The sequence below is a fragment of the Camellia sinensis genome, chromosome 3, assembly GCF_055761805.1.
Source record: "Camellia sinensis isolate YWXY chromosome 3, ASM5576180v1, whole genome shotgun sequence".
Classification (NCBI taxonomy): Eukaryota; Viridiplantae; Streptophyta; class Magnoliopsida; order Ericales; family Theaceae; genus Camellia; species Camellia sinensis.
This window is the reverse complement of record NC_138963.1, coordinates 120,754,350-120,776,679: the sequence shown is the minus strand read 5'-3', so window position 1 is coordinate 120,776,679 and position 22,330 is coordinate 120,754,350. Positions and strand designations below refer to the sequence as shown.

The window sequence follows — 22,330 nt, the reverse complement described above, 5'->3', positions numbered from 1 at the left end:
AATAATACTAGAACATTGGAAATATAACAATTTCATCATCAATTAACATTCGAAATACTTTAATTTTAAGACCAATCAAAATAGGATGGCTATGACCCTTTTCTCTCTTCTAAAACTAAAGATAACTCTTGTTTCAACTTATATTATATTTCTATCCGTAAAAGTATTTTGGTCATTTTATTTGCGAAAGAGAGAGAATAATAATAATAATAATTACTAAGGATTGAATGTTCAATTGAAAGGCTATTTTATTAACTTCTAAATTTTAAGGCTAGCAAATGCATGTTCATGATATTCTTAAAGATGTATTGAATTTGAGATCCTATTATTAGGTTTAATTTTTGCTATACATGTTTGTTATTTTCTTACAAATTGCACATAAACAATTTTGTTTATTTTATTTTATGAAATTATAAAAACAAGAATAATATTATATATACCAACTAGTGTACTAATTAGTGTACCAATTGATGATGTGACATAATTTAAGATATTTTTTATATATGTAATTTGTATAATGAGTGGGATCCATAATAATGTGATAACTAGTATTGGTACATTAGTTAATATACTAATTGGTACATATGTAGGACTTCCGTAAAAACAAATAAGTTAAATGATACTATTCACACTTCATATATAAAAGGTTCCAAAATAGTTGTAGACAAATTAAAATAGGAATACCAAGGCAAATGAGAGAGCAAGGAGAAAACAGAACCAACCATAAAAATTGTTTTACATGATCTGCTACTTTGCTCATTAGCATTCAAGCATTATGAAGCCAAACACAAACTTTCTTTTGGCACTTGAAAGTTGAAATACATAAGGAAGGAAAGGTAAAGCAAACGTTTTATCATATCTAGTTAGGAGGGTTTCTTGATTCTCTTCATGATTTGGGCCTTTCTTGGAGCCGTCGCAGCCCTGTCCCTCTCTCTTAGGTAGTATTTCATCTGCTTTTTCATACTGTATAATGTTGTTGGATGGTATCAATGTCCAACCCTTTCAGCTTTACCACTGACTCAACATGACCCTTGAGTGTGTGAAGTTCGCGAAGCCTACAACCAAAACCATAAAAATGTTTTCTTTAGTTCACAGATGAGACATTGGGATGAGGATTTGCCTTTCGATTCGTAAAATAGGACCTTAATTTCTATTAAGATTCAGCTCTTAAAAATAAGAAAAGACAATAATGGGAAGCCTAACAGAATGGAAACTTACCTTGCAACCTCAGCTCTCCTCTTAGCCTGTTCAGCAATTTCAGATAACTCTCTATAGCTGCTTTTATCATTGAAAATAGTTGAAGTTTCTGGTGGTTGAAGTCCATGTAATGTCCTTTGAGCAAGTGCCCATTGAGCTTCTCTCTCCTCTTTTCCGTAATCTTTCTTTGTGGTGAAAGCAGTCTGTTGTCAAAAGAAATTATTTGATGCTTTGTAGTATAGAGATGGAAGTGAATCAAAACAAAAAATTAGCAAAGACCAACTCTTAGTTTGAAAAAAATTTTATCTAGGCTATAGATAGTACCTTATTCTCTAGCAAGTTATGCCAAGCCTTTCCACTTAAGATGTAACGAATTGTGAATTTCATCAAGTCAAGTGGGAAATAGAAGACAATACTATAAACCCAGATAACACCAGCCCATCCCCAACCAACTCCTTTAATTCTGGCGAAACCCCAGTTTGCATATACAGCTATCACAGTTGCCACCTGGAAAAATGATATTTAATTAGCAACTTCTAAAGGGACCATGCCGTATTTTGCTTTAAAAATTTGCAAAAGTCTTACTGATGGTTGCTTCAAAAAGGAAAAGTAATGTATTATAGAATGAATACAATCCTTACCAGCTGCGCAATCATGAAGGCACTGACTAATAACAATCCAGGGCGTTCAAGAAAGGACCAGCTGCGAGATCGAGTGACAAAGATCAAAGCCTGGCTCACAATACTCACTTGCAGGTATAAAGCAGCCATCATTTCATCAGGACTGTTCCTTATAGATTTTACCCCAAATTTTTCCTGCATCATGAGGAAAAATAAATTTAAAATAAATCTTAAGAGAAGTATCAAAGATAGTCACTCAGTCTATTGAGAATACAAAATAGTGTTATCCTACCGAGAAGAAATCAGTTTCCCTCATTGCCCAGAAAAATATAACAGTCATCAATGCTAAGTAACCTCCAAGAACAATACCAGTAGCAAAAATCTCTTTCAATTTCCAGCTATCAGGCAATGGAGATGGCTTCACCCGATCCTTTGAGATCGTCATTATAGTTCCTTAATGATATATTTATACATTGGATCAGTACTCATAAACAACAGAGATAAAGTGAGTATAGGTTCAACATAATTAGTGAATTGTTTAGAAAAAAGAAAGTGAAGGCTCACCATCATTTAGGATAGCAATGATCAAAACCATGAATGGGGAAAAATCGAACCTCCATATCAAGGCAATAAACATGAAACCAAACTACAATAAAAGAATAAAACAACAAAAATACATTAGTAAACGACCATGAAGTCATAATATAGCTATCACATTGCCTAGATTGACAAAGTCAACTTACCACAATACGAATTGTGATGGAGACTGCATATATCTGCCAAGTCAAAATTACACATTAAAAAGTCATGGACAGTCTAGTCGGAATCTCAAACAATCTAATAGAAAAAAGAGAAATCAAAAAACTAACTGTATAATTCTTCATCCTCTGGAAAATAGCTCTACTGGTTAGGACTGCACTGATGATAACACTTAGTCCAGGCTCTGTAAGCACTATGTCAGAAGCACCTCTTGCAGCATCAGTAGCATCAGCAACAGCAATTCCAATATCTGCCTTCTTTAATGCAGGTGCATCATTGACACCATCTCCTGTCATTCCACAGATATGCTTCCTTTCTTGCAACTTCTTCACGATTTCGTATTTATGCTCTTTAGAGTGAAAATCAACAATAAATGTTAAAAAAGCACTTTATCCAAGTAAACAAAAATTGAATACAAAAAGGTTATATTTTTCATTAGCATGCACAAACAAAAGCACCGACCTGGAAATACACCAGCAAACCCATCTGCTTTCTCAATCAATTCTTCAATTGGAAGGGCAGCTATGGATGCATCCTTGTCTTGACCAAGTAAAGAAGCAGATGGGTACATGTTTGTTCCCATTCCAAGTCTTCGGCCAGTCTCCTTAGCAATGGCAAGTTGATCACCTAGAAATTGAAAGAACAATTAAGTGATCAATTAAAGAAGAAAAACAAAATGAGAAGAAAGAGACGTAACAATTGGAATTTGGTTTCCCAATAATGAAGCCAATGAATTTATTACCAGTAATCATCTTGACATTTACACCAAGATGTAGAGCCCTGCGGATGGTCTCTGCACTATCATGTCTAGGAGGATCAAAGAGGGGCAATAATCCAGTAAATTGCCATGGACCACCTGCACTTTCTTTTGTTTTCTCAGGTACTTCCTACAAACATAGTAGAAGACAATAGTAAGAGGATCTATGTTGTCAACTAGAAAAACAAAATTAACAATACTAAAGAAAAGCAAACATATAAACAAATGCACAGGCAAGCACGCGCGCGTGCGCACACACACACACACTCAAGTAGCCAAAGAAAACTATAATGTAACAAGAACCTGTCTTGCAACAGCTAATGACCGCAATCCACGTTCAGCAAACTTATCGATTATGCCATGAACTTTTCTCTTCAAATCCTCTTTGGCATTGCAAAGGGCTAAGATCTGTTTCCAAATAAGTATAGAATGAATAAATGAGTTAGCACTACAAACTTTCCCGTTAATTCATGATGCAAAAAATCCAAAAGAAAAAGAAAACATATACCTGTTCAGGGGCACCTTTGCTAGCCCGATGCCATTTGCTGTCAGCATCAATATAGGTTAAAGCAGTCCTTTTGTCCACGGGATTGAATGGAAAGAAATGCACCTCTCTAATACCAGCTCGTGCCTAGAATTACATGCATGTCCAACGTAAGGCATCAATTATTTCCTTTCTTTTATCCCATACCCAAACTAAAGCAATGAAATAGCACAATTCAAAGGAAGATTAAAGAGTTTAAACCTCCTTCGGATCAGCAAGCATCCCAACAATTGCAGCATCAATAGCATCCTGGTTCTCAGTCCTAGACGCCCTTGCAGCAAGCAACATCACATGCTCTTTATCCACACCCTTTGCAAACACCTCGATCAAGTTTTTGTCGACACTCAATTTGTTAAGGGTTAGTGTCCCTGTCTTATCACTACATAGAACATCCATGCCTGCCATCTCCTCAATGGCTGTCATTCTCTTAGTAATGGCACCTTGTTGTGACAACCTGTGTGATCCAATAGCCATTGTCACCGACAAAACGGTGGGCATGGCAATGGGAATACCACCAATTAAGAGAACCAAAAGGTTGTCAATTCCGTCCCTGTACTTCCTATGCTGAATTGGGTACATAACAATAATCTCAACCAACATTCCAACAGCAATGGAACAAATACAGAAGTTCCCGATTGCAGTAAGCACTTGTTGGAAGTGCCCAACTTGGTTTGTGCTATCCACAAGATGTGCAGCCTTTCCAAAGAAGGTATGAACGCCAGTAGCAATAACCACAGCTTCAATCTCGCCTTGTTTGCAAGTTGAACCAGAGAAAACTTCATCATAAGGATTTTTGGTCACTGGAAGTGACTCTCCAGTAAGGGCAGACTGATCAACCTTTAACGGATCACCCTCAAGAAGACGAGCATCAGCAGGGATGATATCTCCTAATTTGATACTGATGATGTCTCCCGGAACTAAAATTGAAGCATCCTGTTCACTCCATCGACCATCCCTGAGAACCTACAAAGACAAAGTCATGGAACACAAGCTAATTAAAGATTTGTGTTCCTTTAAATTTAATGCCAAATCAACTGCTTAAACAATTGTTAGTATTGAGCTCAAATTCATAAAACCAATTAATGACACGACATTACTAATATTAGACAATGAGTTTTTGTTTTATTTTCACGAAATAAAAAACATAAGTACTTGAAGATTGTACATGTGCATAGCAATGTACCTCTTTATGCTCTATAACAAGACTAAAAAGAGAAAGATCAAACGTTTGAACAAGTGAACTCACAAGAAGTTTTGTACCTTAGTTTTGGGCGCAAGACCAGCCATAAGGGCGGCAGCAGCATTGCCAGCATTGTTTTCTTCAATGAAACTGATAGTGGAGTTGATTACAAGCAAGCAAATAATCCCCACAAAGTCCTGCCAATCTGGGGGTTTTCCATCACCATTGGCCAGTGCAATTGCCATTATAGCTGCAGCTTCCATCACCCATGACAAAGGATTCCACATGAACCCAAGAAACTTGAGTATTTTGCTTTCCTGTTCATTAGAATAACAAAAAAATGAAGTTTTTAGCCATAACAACGTCAGTAATATTGGTCAAAGTGTTAAAATGAAAACCATTTAATCACAAAAGAAAATGACCTTTTTCTCTTCCAATTTGTTTGGTCCAAAGATCTGAAGCCTGTTGGCTCCTTCTTCTGCACTTAAACCTTCCCTGGAGCATTTCAGCTGCTCAAACACTTCCTCAATGGGAACCTTTTCCTGTAAAATGCAAATAAATTGACAATCATAAAACTCAATACTTTTATGGAGCTTTAAACTTTCTAATAAAATCACCACAAAAGAAAATATTTGTGAACTTGATAGAAACTAGGATGCATGATTGCCATGGAAGCAGTACAATTGTAATTTTCCTAACAAACTTGGAAAATAATTTATCAATCTTTTTGTTTTAATCATTTTTCGTTTTTGATGGTGAAAATTTCTAACTGACTGACTCTGTCATCTAATAAAAAAAACTTTAGGAATAAATTCTACATACACACAATCACATGCAAATTGGTTAAGCCACAATGTTTTGGACCCCATGAGAATCAAATAAGAGACCTTCAAAAATTACCTCATAATGGAACCCTATGTTTAACTTTTTAGCCACTGAGAATAAAATTCAGCTTAGTCATGATTACTTGTTAAAATTATGGTTGTTAACTTCTCACCATTATAAACAACATTGGGGTTTACTATACAGAATTACACCATTATAAACTCTTCCTCATCGTTCAGTTAAAAGAATTACAATATTTTTTGTAATTTAAAATTTGTTCAATAAAAAATTAAGAGTTTTTTTTTCTCCGTAAAATTAGGATTTCCACACCTACTCACGAATCTCTCCAACCCCTTAGTTGATTTTGAAATCATGGACTGTTGAATATGGATGAATCGATCCAGTGGCAGATGACATACAACCCACTAGACCATGACCCCGCAAACACTCCTAAATTTCATAATATATAATCACATATAATAATTCCATAAGACTAAAAAACATATATGTAAAATCTTTGTTAGTGTAAAACTTGTCAATTTTGCAACTCTTCAAATCAAATAAATAAATAACATAAACAACATAAAAATAAGGATAAATTACAAATACATGGCCTCCTGTAGTTTTAAAAATTATATCTAGCCTCTTGAAATTTATAATTTCATAATCAAATGGTCTCTTTTATTAATAAATCATTAAGTCAATTAATAATTTTAATAATGTCATGAATTTATTTCAATTAATAATTTTGGTAATTTTATTATATTATTCTATAGTAGAGTAGTTAGAATTCATTTTTTTCAGTTACTTAAATAAAAAAATTTGACAATGAAATATTTATAAATTTTCAAACCACAAAAGAGATTAACCTTGCTTGGTTTGGTTTTGAGGGGAAAAAAAAAAATCAGAATTTCTTTTGAAAAATAAAAATTAATTTTATGACAATAAATATCAAAAAATATTTTTAAATTTTAAAAAATTATTTGTGACCTCCCAAAAAATAAAATTAAGTAAAAATGATAAGCATTTTTTATTTTTATTTTAAAAAAATTCTTTAAAATTTTTTTGAAAATTAAATCAATCATGATCATTTTATATTTTAAATAAATTTTAGAGAATGTATTTATAATATATCACAAAAATAAATTGGAAAAATAATAAAAATAATATTAGGGATGAGTGGAAAAGTTGAGTGGCCATTCAGTTATAACAGCAATGGTAGAGGGCCCAAATTTTGTGGCTCAAATGTGACTCAAATGGTCAAAACGACGTCGTTTTGAGTACAAAACAACATCAAAATGGCCAAAACGACGTTGTTTTGGCCATTTGAGCCATATTTGAGCCACAGAATTAGGGCCCCCAAACATTTTTCCAGTTATAATGGGCAGATTTTGAAAAGAAGTTGGGAAAGAAAAGAAAAGAAAAGTTGGGCGTAAAATCAGATGAAATATAAACGATATTACTATATGTATTAATTAATGTATTAATTAATATATCAAAATTAATTATGATATTATCATTGAAATAATATTATATGTATTTATTAATGTACTAACTAGTATACTAACTGATGATGTGACATAATTTTAGAAATTTTAAATATTTGTAATTTGTGCAATAAGTGAGGTCAATAATAATGACATAACAGTAGTTGGTAATAATAATGGCATAACAGTAGTTGATACACTAGTATATACATTAGTTAGTGCATATAGAACCACCGTTATTATTGACTTTATTCATTATATAAATTATAAATACTAAAAATATCTTAAACTATATCACATTATCAATTAATATATTAATTAATATATATAATATTATTTAAATATAAATATATTTTACTTATATATATATGTTTTTTTAAATATCTTCTTAAATTTTCCAGTCAAATATAATTTAAATAGTGAGTATTAATTGGTAGCCAATCCCAATGGGGGTTTCATAAAGTAACCATGGCGATAAGAAAGTGCAGTTTATGTGATGGGTGGGACCCCGAGGCATATCGACGCGTGCACGTCACGATTTTCATTACAGATTGATTCCCCCAAAGAGGGGCATCTTTGTGAATTTACAAAAACCATGGGGTCCAAAGTCTGTGAGAAATCAAAAAGCATCGGGAAATCCAAAAAATATACGGCCCCTGTTTGAAAAGATAGGTTGGTTTGAGATTATTTTAGTTAAGAAAATAAATTTTTTAATTTAATAACATAAAATATGTCATTTAATTTATAATTATTAAATTTTTTTCTTTTATAAAAAGTCAAAAAATTCTTTCCAAATAAGATTTTCTAGTTTTAGACTAAGGCTTCGTTTGGCAAGTGCTCCTTTTAGTCAAAAAGTCAAAAAATTATTAAAAAAATCAAAAAACTAACAACTCATACCAAAAAGTCAAAATTTTTCTTTTCCTCTCTACTTTTTACACATTTTTTCGTAAAAAACCAAAAAATCATCTCAAATATACTAATTTTTTTACATCATATTTTAACTAAAAAGTTATTAAAAAAAATATATTTCCAAATGAAACCTAAAATAATCAAAAAGTCAAAAAACTAATCTATTTTCCAAACGAATCCATATGTCAGTTATAGTCCGTAGTCAGAGCAGTAAATTAAAAAAAAGTCAAATGTTTATAAGAGCATCTTCGGTGGTAAATTAATTTTTTTATCAAATTTGAGTAAAAATTTAAGTAAAAATTTCTTTTAATATTAAGTGTTCTAATGGAGAATTTTGAAAATTCATCAGAACACCAGTCAACCGGTCAGTATAAATTTATTTTTTTTTTCCCTTGAGGAGATCGATCGGCCAGTATAATTTTTTCACAAATTTTTATCTTGAGATAGTCCTTCAGAGGAATTTAGGAGGACGTCCGACAACAGTAATGAATAGTGATTTAATGAAAAGCTCATTAATCCTTAGTTTGATGATAGAAAAGTAAAATTTTTAATTTAATATTTATTTGATGAAATAATTAGAGCAACAAAAGGACTTAATTTCCATTAAATTTTAATTTAAATAACCATTAGAGATGATCTAAGTGCTTTATATGTATTATTTAATATTAAAAAGTATATATAAAATATCTTAAAAATATATGCAATTATTAAAAAATATATTAATTTCAATAAAAATATATTAAATTTAATAAAAAAAATATTTTGTATTCTTAAAATATTATCTTTTGTTTATGTCTTGGAACACTGGTTAATCAGACCCTACAAGAAAGAACGAAATGACTCCAAAAGAAAAAGGAAATAATCATATATTTTAAACCCATCAAAAAACTGCAGTTTTTGTCTGAACACCAGAAAAGCTATAGGTACCACGGAAAAGTACCAAATTTTTTAGAATTTACCGACCCGAAAAAAAGTTAGGCTAATATTGATGATTCTTACTTTTATTCATAAAATAATTGTCAAAACATTTCAGTACTCTTTTTGCCTGTATCTGGGAAGGGACTTTTTGGGTTTTTTTTTTTTTTTTTTTGACTAAAATAACCACAAAAGATAAAATAGACTATTTTAGTCCCAACAAACAAAACATCACATCCAACCCATAATCATTACACTATTTTCTCAAAAAAAAAAATCAAATAAGTCAAAAATTCTTCCCGAATCAAGTTTTTTAGTCCAGGCTAAAATAGCTAAAAAAATCAAAAAGTTAACCCACTTCTCAAACGAAACATTTATATGTTTCAAAATGTTTTTATAACTAATAGGGACAATTTGGAAACTTGGTAAAAAATTAACCTTTTAGCCTTTTACTAGTCCTCTCAAAAAAACCATAAAAAAATCAAATAATTAAAAAATTAACTTTTTATCAACTTTTTAAAACGCTTCACAATAGTAAGAACTGTTTTAGCAATTATCATTTTGATATTCATGTAGATCTCACTTTATAAGCAATCTCAAAATAATTATTAAGTACAATAAAGTTCACACTTAAGAGGGCTAATTTGCAATCTTGCTGGTATTCAAATATTAATTAGATTTGAATATTAAATTTTAAACACCCTATAATACAACAATGCATTAGTAACATATTAATTGCATTCAAAATTAATATTTAAATAGAAACGAATGATGTTATGTGTACTAATTGATGTACTAATTAGTGTACCTATTGATTATGTGGCATAATTTCAGAATTTTTTTAAATTTGTAACGTGATTAATGAGTGGAGTCATAATAATGTCATAACTAGTATTAATACATTAATTAGTATACTAATTAGTGCATTTAGCATCACCAAAATAGAAATATATCAAAGGGTGTTTTGGAAAGATAATTAAAATTAATATTTAGTAAAAAAATAAAAAAAAAATAATATGATTCAAAATGAATTAAAAAATAATTTTTTACCCACTTCTCAATGAAGCCAAACATACACGTGTATATAGATCTGGAATAAATGGTTGCTTATGTGCACAGCAATCTGTAAAGATGCTTCAAGCAAAACCTCCTTTTATGATCTAAATCCAAAATAGCAAAAAAAAATTAAAAATTAAAAATTAAAAATTAAAATAGAATAAATTTCTGATTTTCCATTTTCATAGGATACGGTCAACATGGTTGAAACATAGCCATTATGAGGTGATTATTGAGGAGTTTCGGAATATTCACACCTAATATTTCATGTATTATAATTTCATTACTTATTATACTGAAAAAAATGACTACGTAAAATATTATGTTACATGATTAAAAAATATAAAAAGACATAATAAATAATGATTGATTACATAATTAAAAAATATAAAAAAAATATAACAAATAATACTTGATTGGAAGTTATGAGTGTTGTATTTTGTGAGAATGTCTATCGTTATTGAATTTTCCCGCCATTATAACTATAGAAAACAGTGGTGTTACGTTTTTCATGTGCTAAACAAAAAATAAAAATAAAAATAAAAAAAAGGAAAAAAAGATATATATAGATATGTGAATCATATCAATACAATTTTATAATATGTATATATATATACATGTATATGAGGAGAGAGTGCCATTTTGGGAACATGGTAAAAAGTCACGTTTTTTTGATAAAATGTACAAAATGTCCAAAAATGTGGCTGCCAAAAAAGCCAAAAAAGACATTTGGCAAGTGCTAAAAACGCAGCCTTAAAATTACAAATTAGGGCCTATGAAAAATAAATAAAAAAATAACTCTCTTATGTTGGGTAAGGGTATTTTGGTCATTTTAGTTTGATTTGACACCATAAATAAATATTAAACTAAAAAGCAAAAAGCCAGCTTTTTACCAACTTCCCAAATCACTTTCAAAAAAGCCAAAAAACTTGGTAAAAAGTCAAAAGCCAACTTTTTACCAACTTCCCAAAACAACCCAGAGAGGAAGAGAGTTTTTGAAAAAAGTGATCAAAGGTCAGTATCATTTTGTTTTTTTTTTTTTTTTTTTTTTTTTGGAAAGAAGACTAAAAAAACATTATATAAGAGAGAGAGAGAGTCAGGATGGATATGATGTGAGAATCAACTATTATTCACTTTGTTTGGTTCATTTTCAGAATTTATTTTTATTTTCTGATTTTTTTATTTTTATTGAATTTTTTTAATATTTTAAGTAATTTTTTTTAATTTTTAAACACACATAACATAAATACATTTAAAAAAAATAATTATGAAAAAAAATTTTAAAAAATTCACTAAATATTAAAAATATAAACATAATACAAAAATTTAGTACATTTTTCGTATTTAATGTATTTTTTAATTTTTTAAAATATTTTTCATAAATATTTTACTATTTGACATATTTAAAAAAAGTAAAAATATTTCTTAAAATTTTAAAAATATTCACTCAAAATTTAAAAATAAAATAAAATAAGTTATTTTTTTAAAAAAAATAAATTTAAAAATTAAAATCATGTAAGCTGAAATTAGTTGAAAAAATAAATGAAAACACGCATGAAAAGAGTTTTGTAATCCACGCCAACTGAAATAGTGATGATCACAATATTCTATATGACCTTTTTCAACCCCAAGTGGTTAGGCTATTCTGTTTACATCTGAACTTACTCCATACATATATATATATATATATATATATACATAAAAGTATAGATGTGTGTATAGAATGAAAAAAAGTTTTGATACGCATCATCCAGAAAATGAAAACAAAGATAAATTTCTCAACAATCATAACTACTGAACAAACACACCGACAAACAGGTCAAACAAAGGAAAAACCGAAAGGACAGAGAGCAGAGAGCAGAGATACAAAAAGAAAAAGTGACCTTTAAACTCATAACAATATATAATATAATACTCCTCATAGATCTGATTTCTCAGAGTTACATTTTCCGGGAAAATGACAAGAGAAATCAAATCAGAGGTTCCATACAAATGAAGCGCTACAAAAAAAAAAAAAAAAAAAAAACAGAGAGAGAGAGAGAGAGAGAGAGAGAGAAGATGATTAAGGAGAGTAGAAATTACCAGATCAACAGTCTCGTTTTTGATCTCTTCGAGACTGATTGCCTTATCACCACCCATCTTGGCCAAGAAAGCTTAGACAATCACAAGAACACCCAACAAGAAAACAGAGACAGAGAGAGAGAGAGAGAGACTTTAAGTTGAAATTTGAAAACCAAAGTAGATGGTCAGCAGCATCCCACTTAAATGAAAGGATAGAGAGAGAAGGAGAAATGAGACATTGAATTGAGTGATTTCTCTGAATCCCAAAAAGAGGAGACTCTTTGTGAACAATATAAAGAGAAAGAGGAGGGTGGGGGGATTCTCGGCTTTTATACCTCACCCAGTCATACCACCCCCTTGTTGATGCCCCCTCCGTTTAAACCCCTCTCTCTCTCTCTCTCTCTCTCTCTCTACACATGCGCACTCTTACTCTCTCTGTCTGTCCACATCTATCAATAATAATAGTAAGAAAAATATTTTAAAACCTAATAAAAACTTTACAATTTCATTTATAATAATATAAAAAAAATAAGGGCAAATCATCAATATTCTTTCCAGATTTAAATAAAATACGGATTTTTTTAAGGTTTAAAAAATTATATTCCATTTTTTAAAATTTATATTTACATAATAAATTATTCTTTGAGATTTATATTTATATAATAAATTGTCACCTCATTTGTTATGCAAATATAAGGTCTTGTTTGGCATATATTTAAAAAGTCAAAAAATTACTATTTTATTTAAATCACATCATCTTATTTAAATCACATCATCTCTCTACAACATCACTTTAAACCCAACTCATATCCAATCCATATTTCATAAAAAGTCAAAAAGTATACTTATTTAGAATATCTCAAATCATCCCTAAATCTCAAGAGGTAATTTTTAATTTTTAATTTTTCAAACCTCACAAAAATTCGTGTTTTAATCAAACTTTGAGGAAAGTGTTGGTAACTTGCCCAAATTATAAAATGAAAAATGAGTTGAACCTCTTCAAGAAGGCACCTCCTTTGACTCCCTCTCTCCCTGATTTGCCAATTTTTTTTTTTCTTTTTTTTTTTTTCTTTCTCTTCCAATCATCACCCGTCACATATGTGTAGAGTGATGGAATGGTAATTGGAGAGGTCTCAATCAATTTCCTTATAAAATAACATATATTAATTTTTTCTTTTCACATTATTGCAAGTGTACTTACAAGTGTCAACTGTTATACAGAATGCGATTATTCCTTCTAATATAGTTACTAATCCCTAACCTTTGAAAAAAAAAAAAAAAAAAATAGTAATAATATAATACTACTAAGTAATTTTCACATTTGACATCTATCTAGGGGTTTTTCCCAAACTAAGCCTCTTTTGTATTCTATTTCTCAAATTATGTCTAGTTTGGACGGAATTTCCAAACTAAACTAAAGCACTATTACAAATCGCGTTTTTACTGTTTGGAGCCCAAAATTTGATGAATAGTGAAAGCGCTATTGTAAAATGCGCTTTTAATTAATAAATCGCTGTTTTAAATCGCGCTTTTAACATAAAATTTTTTTTCTAAAGAAAACGCTATTTGAAATAGCGCTTTCACTGTACATATAATTTTTCTTTTTTTTTTTTTGAAAACGTTATTTGAAATAACGTTTCTACTGTTGAAAACCAACCCACCCTCTGACATACGCACACACCCACACACACCCAACCCACACTGTGAATCATTGAAATAATATAATTTTTATATATAATAATAATTTATAATAATAAATTATATAATTTTTATAATTTTCATAAATATAAATCATTTTTAGGTTATGGATGGTTTGATTTATAACACGCATGTAAGGGTAAAAATTTTTATAATCAAAAATAATTTTTGCAATTTTTATAATCAAAAATAATTTATAAATTACCAAAAATAATTTATAATACGTATGTATTATAAAATTTTTTATAATAATTTATAATATATATGTATTTACTTTAAATAAATTATATATAATACGTATGTATTATATATATAATTTTTATATATTTACTTTAAATAAATTACTTTTGATACGTATGTATTATATATATACTTTAAATAAATTATTAATAAATATATAATAATTATTTTATAAAATAAATTATTAATAAAATTTTATAACACGTATGTATTGTAAAATTTTTTATAATAATTGATAATACATATGTATTATTTAAATCTTTACATTTTTTATTTAAAATTTTTTACAGTAAACCCATCTTCACATTTTATAATACGTATGTATTATTCAAAAATAATTTATAAAAATTTATAATTAATACGTATGTAAATAATTTAATACGTATCTTCACATTTACATTTACAGTAAACCCATCTTCACATTTACATACGTATGGTTTAAGGGTAAAAATTTTGATAAATGATAAATCAAACTATCCATAACCTAAAATTTTTTACCCTTACATACGTATGGTTTAAATAATTTATAAAAATTATTGCCATACGTATGTAAAAATTGATTATAAAAATTGCAAAAAATATTTATAAATTGATTATAATCTGTATAAATTATTTAAAAATATATAATAAATAATTATTAATAAAAATTATAATCAATTTATTTTATAAAGTAATCAATTTATTTTACAATCAATAATTTTTATTAATAATTTATTTTATAAAATAATTATTATATATTTATTAATAATGTATTTAAAGTAAATATATAAATATATAAAAATTATATATATAATACATACGTATCAAAAATAATTTATTTAAAGTAAATATATAAAAATTATATATATAATACATACGTATTATATATAGTTTATTTAAAGTAAATACATACGTATTATAAATTATTATAAAAAATTTTATAATACATACGTATTATAAATTATTTTTGGTAATTTATAAATTATTTTTGATTATAAAAATTGCAAAAATTATTTTTGATTATAAAAATTTTTACCCTTACATACATGTTATAAATCAAATCATTCATAACCTAAAAATGATTTATATTTATGAAAAATATAAAAATTATATAATTTATTATTATAAATTATTATTATATATAAAAATTATCTTATTTCAATGCTTCACAGTGTGGGTTGGGTGTGTGCGTATGTCAGAGGGTGGAGTGGTTTTCAACAGTAGAAACGTTATTTCAAATAACGTTTTCTAAAAAAAAAAAAAATTATATGTACAGTGAAAGCGCTATTTCAAATAGCGTTTTCTTTAGAAAAAAAAAATTTTATGTTAAAAGCGCGATTTAAAACAGTGATTTATTAATTAAAAGTGCATTTTACAATAGTGCTTTTATTATTCATCAAATTTTAGGCTCCAAACAGTAAAAGCACAATTTGTAATAACATTTTAACTTAATTTAGAAATTCCATTCAAATTAAGCCTAATTTAAAAAATAGAACGCAAAAGGAGCTTTTAGTTTAGGAAAAGCGCCATCTATCTATTCCAGTCTCTCTGTCTATATGTGCAGGATGTCTTGGGTTGCCAAACCAGACCAAACCTTCTCTCCTCTCACACTCACAGAAGCCGTCCAAATTGGGCGACCATCATGCATTGGTGGGGGACCCACCTACATAAAAGCCTTGCTCCACTATTGACAACATGGCAACGGCCTAGCCCCTACAGTCTCTTTTCTACATTAAATATAAAAAAAAAAAGGACAAATTACATATACACCCCTCCAGTTTTGGTTAAATTACAGATACTCCTGAGGTTTCGGAAATTACATCCCGCCCCCTGAGATTTGTATTTTCATAACAATTTACCCCCTGAGGTTTCTATTTCATAACAAATTACCCCCTAATTTCTTATGCAAATATAGCATTCAGGGGGAATTCGTAATTTCTCAAACCTCAGGGGGTATCTGTAATTTTGCCAAACCTGGAGGGGTGTATATGTAATTTGCCCAAAAAAAAAAAAAACACTCAGATATTTATATATTATAATGACAGAAGAGTAATACGAAACAGATGTGTTTTCAAATTACACTTCTATCTTATGACTCTCATTTTACGTATAGATACGACTTTTAAAATAGAATTTCATCATATTATTTAAAATACAATTCGAAACTCATTTGGTAGTTTTGCTTTTTATTTCTCCATTTTTAACGTTTTCAGCCTTCTTTCTCTTCCTTTTAAAAAGTTTCCATGTTCATCATCTCTGAAAAAGTTCACGTGCAAAAAATATATATAGGTGAACTAATCTACTCGTCTTTTTCTGTGTCAAAAATCAGGACTGAAGATTCGTCATGGGTAGTGTTCATAGAGAACTCAGACCATTTTATAAATTATGTCTGTGAACCCGCTCCCTACTCATACCATCTCCCACAAATCAAGTGAGTTACAATTTGTGCATTGTGGAAGATTCATTCTACGGGCAACCAAACAACGACGACACCGAGGTTAAATAAATCAAAATTTTATTTCAAATATTTTCTTATAGGTCACTGATTTTCTGAATCATCCCTAATTTTATTCCCAATTTTTTTTTGTCTCAGGTCAAATTTATTAAACTTATTGTCGAATCAGACGACTACCAAAGAGACGCACGTCTAATCACTATACCCACTCCATCACCGGTGATAACTATTCAACTCCCACTAATTTGGTACGTATATCCTTCAATCATCTGTTATGTGCGAATGAGTTCTGAAATCATTTTTGAAAAGTCCAAACGAATATAGAGATAGTTTCTAATCTGTCTGAACTCTTTGAATGGTTAAAGCTGAGCCGGTCGTCCCCCGGGTCATCCGGCCGATCGACCGGCCGGTCGACCTCTCTGTTCATCCTTCTCTTCTTCTCCTCTTCTTCTTTCTTCTTCTTCTTCTGCTTATTTCTTTTTGTGGCCTTCTTCTTCTGCTTATTTGTGGTTATTTTTTTACTATATAAATTTGCTTCACAAACTTTTTACAGACAATGTTATGTGATTTTTGTTTTGTCTATGTTTTGGCCTTCAAATCATCTGCCTTTCCTAGAGTTCAAATAAATATTGATGTTATGCGATTTTTATTTTGTCTCTGTGTTGCCCTTCAAATCATCTGTTTCTCCTAACATTATTTAACAAGTTGAAGTAAACATTAAGGTAATGTGGTTTTATTTTTTTATCTGTGTTGCCCTTCAAACCATCTGCTTTTCCTAACATTATTTACCAAGTTCAAATAAATATTAATTTTGCTTCGTGCATAAATAATTGTAACTGATTTTTGCTCTGTTATTTTTTTATATCCACTCCAGAGCAGTTTGCTTTTTTATTTTTTTATATCCACTCCAAAGTAGTTTAAATATAAATTTTATGTTTATAGATGGATAAAAACAATTCAGATGACAATTAGGACACAAAAATGTGGACTCCCAGAATTGAATAAACATGTTGAGAGAAGAGGTTAAAAAAAATCAAACAATGGGTCGTACTACTGTGTGGACAATTAAACATTGGAATCATTTTGCAAATCAATTGCACAATTTGTATGGATTTCGGTATACAGCAAAGCAGGTGTAACAAAAATATCAACGATTGAAAGCTAATTACCAGACGTTTAAGCGATTGCAGGCACAGATTGGTCTAGGATGGGATCCCATTGTAGGCACTGTTGTTGCATCCGATGAATTTTGGGATAAGGTTTTTCATTAACCTGTACCATTTTCAATTTTTTTCTGTAACATTTCATTACACATATAGTATGCTTAATTCAATATTTTCAATTGTTGTAGGCTACCAGAAATGTAAAGAAGTTTAGGACAAAAGGATTTGAGTATTTCCAAGAAATGACAGAAATTGTTGAAAATTGTTGTGCCACAAGGGCCTTGTCTTGTGCATCCACACAAGGAGCCCTTGACTCAAATGAAGAAGATAAAATGCTAAATAAATTTTAGAACCCTGAAGTTAGTGGGAGTAATGTTGCTGAAGCCATTCCTGTTGGCTTATTCGAGTACATGGATCCAGCGAAGAGTAAAAGTCACAAGAGAGGCCCTACAAGCAGCCAGACTGACAGTGGTCATTCGAAAAAGTCAAGTGGGTTCGATGATGTGTGCGCAACTTTCACATCCTACGTATAGGCAAAAACAAAACATTCACGTACACAATCAAATGACACAGAGGCTGTAAGTACAGGTGGTGATGAGTATTTCCTTGATGCATGTCAAGATGCATTGCTAGAGCTTGGGGACATACCACCGGTGCAGTACGTTAGCGCACTGACACTGTTTAAAGATAAGGAATGACGAAGGTTTTTTATGCGTACTCCTATCCATATGCGCCAAGCTATGATCCTAGCGTTGCAGTGAAGTGAGAAGTTGTGTTTTGATTGAGTTAGCAATTCTCCTTATCGTTCTGCAAGATGATTTGATGATTCCTGATTTGTTTTTTATCATTTTTTTTTCATCCCATGAGATGCTCTGTTTTTTCCATCTTCATATGTTTATTTTTATTGAACTTTTAAGTAGTTTTTGTTTTACATCAATATGTTGTATTATTACAAGATAACTACATATTAAACAAATTTTCTTCTCGTATATATTTTAGTAGATGCTGGTAAATAACTAAGGCCGACTATTCATGTAGCCACTTTTTAATTCAGTTTCACCAATAATGGTAAGCGTTAGCATGTTGTCAAACATTATTTTATAATTATGCTTTTACTGTGATATAGACTAAACAATATGTCATCCGACACAGAAAACAATGCAATGGAGATCTCATCAGGGAGGATGAGGTTATTGAAGATTTTATGAATTTTTTGATAATTGCTTTCATGCATGACCATATCAACGCGTCAAGTAGTCGCCGACCGTAGCGAACTTGTCCATTCAAAGTTGATGATTACATCTTCAGCTTATTAAATGGCCATCCAGAAACAATGATGGACATTATGCGAATAGATGCACAAACATTCATTTTATTGAAAGGCACCTTACTCCAAAATGGCTTTATCGATACTGAACATATGCATATCAATGTCGAGGAATCGCTTGGAATTTTTTTATACACTTTTGGACAAAATGTGTGACCTAACGATAATAATTTTAATTTGATAAAAGATGAAAAGCTCCATTCATTCGATGAAAGTCTTGGCTTCCATCTATTTGATATGAATCTGGTGAAAGGGTTGGAGCATCAAAATGAGGCGTTTGATGAAACATCTGATGCTAAAATGGAGATGTTCTAACATTACTAAAAACATGTCAATATAATTATCTCCAAACAGATAGGTGTGATTTACCCAAAAATTTAAGAAACTAGGAATGTATCACAATTGTCATATCTCATTAAGCAAAAGGTACATAACTATTCTGCTTCTACATGTACATGATAAATATGCATAACCATGCTACCAACCTAACTCATGTCCTTCTTGGGTCATCTTTCCTTCACTAATTAGCCTACCTCCTCACAGGGAGTATGAGTTATATTTTGAGTTTGTGAGTTGTGGAATTATGATTTGAGTGTAGAAAATTTGTTTCGTTATAGTTTTTGAATAGAGTGTTGAATTGACTTTTGAATTGTATGTGGAATTGAGTTTTGAAAGTTTGATGTGACATGTGAAATAAGAAAATTTGTTTGATGATGAGTTTTCAAAATAATTTTCAAAACTTAATTCAACCTATAATTGATAATCAAACACACAACTAATATATCCATATCCGTATTTTTGATCAACAGTCATAACCAAACTATTTTTAAAATATTCAAATAAAAAAATGATTTTTTTTTTCAATTAATTGTTTTTAAGTAATTTTTTTGAATAATTTTTTTTTTCAAATAATTTTTTTTTTCAAATAACTTCTATGTCAATTAATTTTTTAGGCCTGTACAATCATTTTGTGCAATACGTTTTTAATATTTTTCAAAAATTTTGAAAAATTCAACAAGTTTGGAGATTACATATTGATAAAAATTAACAAAAATCAGTGTGTTCAATATTTTTAAATACAGACCAAAACGTAAACGTTACCAAACATTATCAACATTTTTTCATTTATTAAATTTTATTAAATTAATAAAAAAATCGTATCTTTTTGTAGGTTTTGTAGGTTCATTATTGTCACCTAACTCTCACCTACCTATGAAGCTCATATAATTGGGGGCCAGAATGATATTTGTCTACAAAATGACCAATTCGCCCCTCTTTCATAGAATGGCAGGTTGTTATGTAAGAATAAAATGAAAAGGGTAATAGAGTAATTTCACTCATCCAATAGACCCACCCCCTCCTATGCGGGTGTCAGTTCATCACTGTTCGATAAAAGAAAAGAAAAAAGAAGCCAAGAACGAGCACAGATAGTCAATAATCAGTATACGGAAGAAATTAAAAATAAGTAAGAAAAAAAAATGATCAGTATACTAAAGAAATGAAAAGTAAATAAGAAGAAGAAAAAAAAAAAAAAAAAAAAAAAAAAAAAAAAAAAAAAAAAAACCCTTATGGACCTGAGACTTTATATAAGTCAGTATCTTTGCATTCGTTTAACCACACCATCTTCACCATCTCATTCCAACAACTTCAGCAACCTCTTCACCCTACAATATTAACTACATTCAGTGTAGATATCCATGTGAAGGAAGAGAGAAGAGGTTAGTTTGAACCACAGTTCATATTCTTAATAGCTTAAGAGCTGAGTTGCAGGAAGGCGAAGAATCCACCATACGGGACAACCGGCCGGTCATCCCGCCGGCCATTTGGTTTCAGCCCAGTTTGCTTTTCGCGCTCAGTTTCGCTATCTATTGGTTGCTTTTAGCAGAGGCTCAGTTTGCCTTTCTGTTCCTTTTTTCTTCACACCAACATCATACATTTTTCATACATTTTTCTTAACTTTTGCAGTCATCATGCCGAGAACGAAAAGAGCGAGACCCGAACGTGGCGAAACCTCTAACCCTGTACAACGTCAACCACAGCAACAACATCATCGCTATCCAACTGTTGATTTTCTCACATATAATCACAAACAAGCTTATTCAAATTTTGCTAATCGACCAATTGTTACAGAGAGAAAGGTAAATATACCTTCTCAATATGATCCACTATTGCTTGGCAGACTGGATACGATGGGATGGTTACCTTTAACTAATTTACCGCATAAGGTATATCCCCATCTTGTATATTTATTTTACCTTCACTTGAGATCGACTGAGGGACGAGTGGAACAGTGCAGTTTGACCTCTTATGTGAAGGGGAAAGTAATCACACTCAACCCTCGCACTTTCGCACAAATTATTGGAGTTGAAACGGGAGATTTGCAATGTCATTTTCAAACTGAGGCTCAGTTAGCTAACATTGTTGGTGATCTAACTGAGGTATATATCACAATTTGTGAGAACCGATTTACCGACACTAATTTACAAGCAAGACATTTAAAATCTCACCTTCGTATTCTTCATCGATGGATCTTTGAAAATGTCACTCCCAAAAAAGGATATTTTGATGTTGTTCTATGTTTTAATGTTTATTTGTTATATTGTTTTGAAATTGGACAAACATTAGATTTATGCTACATATTACTGAAAGAAATGATGGTTACAAATCTTGGTACTCTCAGTGGTTGGTCACTACCTTTTGGAGCTTTGTTAACCAAAATTTTCAAATCGCATCATGTCAACCTTGAAGGTGAAGTAGATGTGAGAATCACTTCACCAATTTCTGAGTACACACTAACCCAAGCTGGTGGTGCTAAAAACTTACTGGGCTCTATTAATTTTGAAAATGAACCAATACCTGATAAGGAAGAACCCAATGACAATGCCATGCCACCAAATGAACAACCCCAATACTGGATTGATTATTTAGCATTGGAACAAGAACGGCACAATCAACGCCTACAATGGAAACAACAAATAGCTAATCAGGTCAATACATTGGGTACTCGGTTCGATGAATTTGCCGCCGCTCAGAACTCTCTAATTCAACAATTTGGTGAGTTTCGTGTAGACTCAGGGAGACGTGATAAAGTGACAAGGAACCACATTGATCAAATTGACCATCGAGTCACACAAGTGTACCATCACTATTTCCCTTCA

The 22,330-nt window shown here is 30.4% G+C and overlaps 1 protein-coding gene across 1 annotated transcript; it reads right to left on the bottom strand.

Annotated features, from left to right (window-relative positions):
- Positions 1 to 612: 612 nt before the first annotated feature.
- On the bottom strand, positions 613 to 12,785 carry LOC114306865 (plasma membrane ATPase 4). The gene is made up of 16 exons (XM_028252193.2): positions 12,332 to 12,785; positions 5,480 to 5,599; positions 5,138 to 5,374; positions 4,079 to 4,840; positions 3,842 to 3,964; positions 3,637 to 3,741; positions 3,319 to 3,463; positions 3,039 to 3,203; positions 2,687 to 2,925; positions 2,561 to 2,593; positions 2,382 to 2,463; positions 2,110 to 2,270; positions 1,839 to 2,012; positions 1,522 to 1,704; positions 1,219 to 1,400; positions 613 to 1,055 (listed from the first exon to the last, which is right to left on the bottom strand). Exons 1-16 carry the CDS (start codon positions 12,386 to 12,388, stop codon positions 959 to 961), a joined length of 2,865 nt encoding a protein of 954 aa, XP_028107994.2. The 5' UTR covers positions 12,389 to 12,785; the 3' UTR covers positions 613 to 958.
- Positions 12,786 to 22,330: the final 9,545 nt, after the last annotated feature.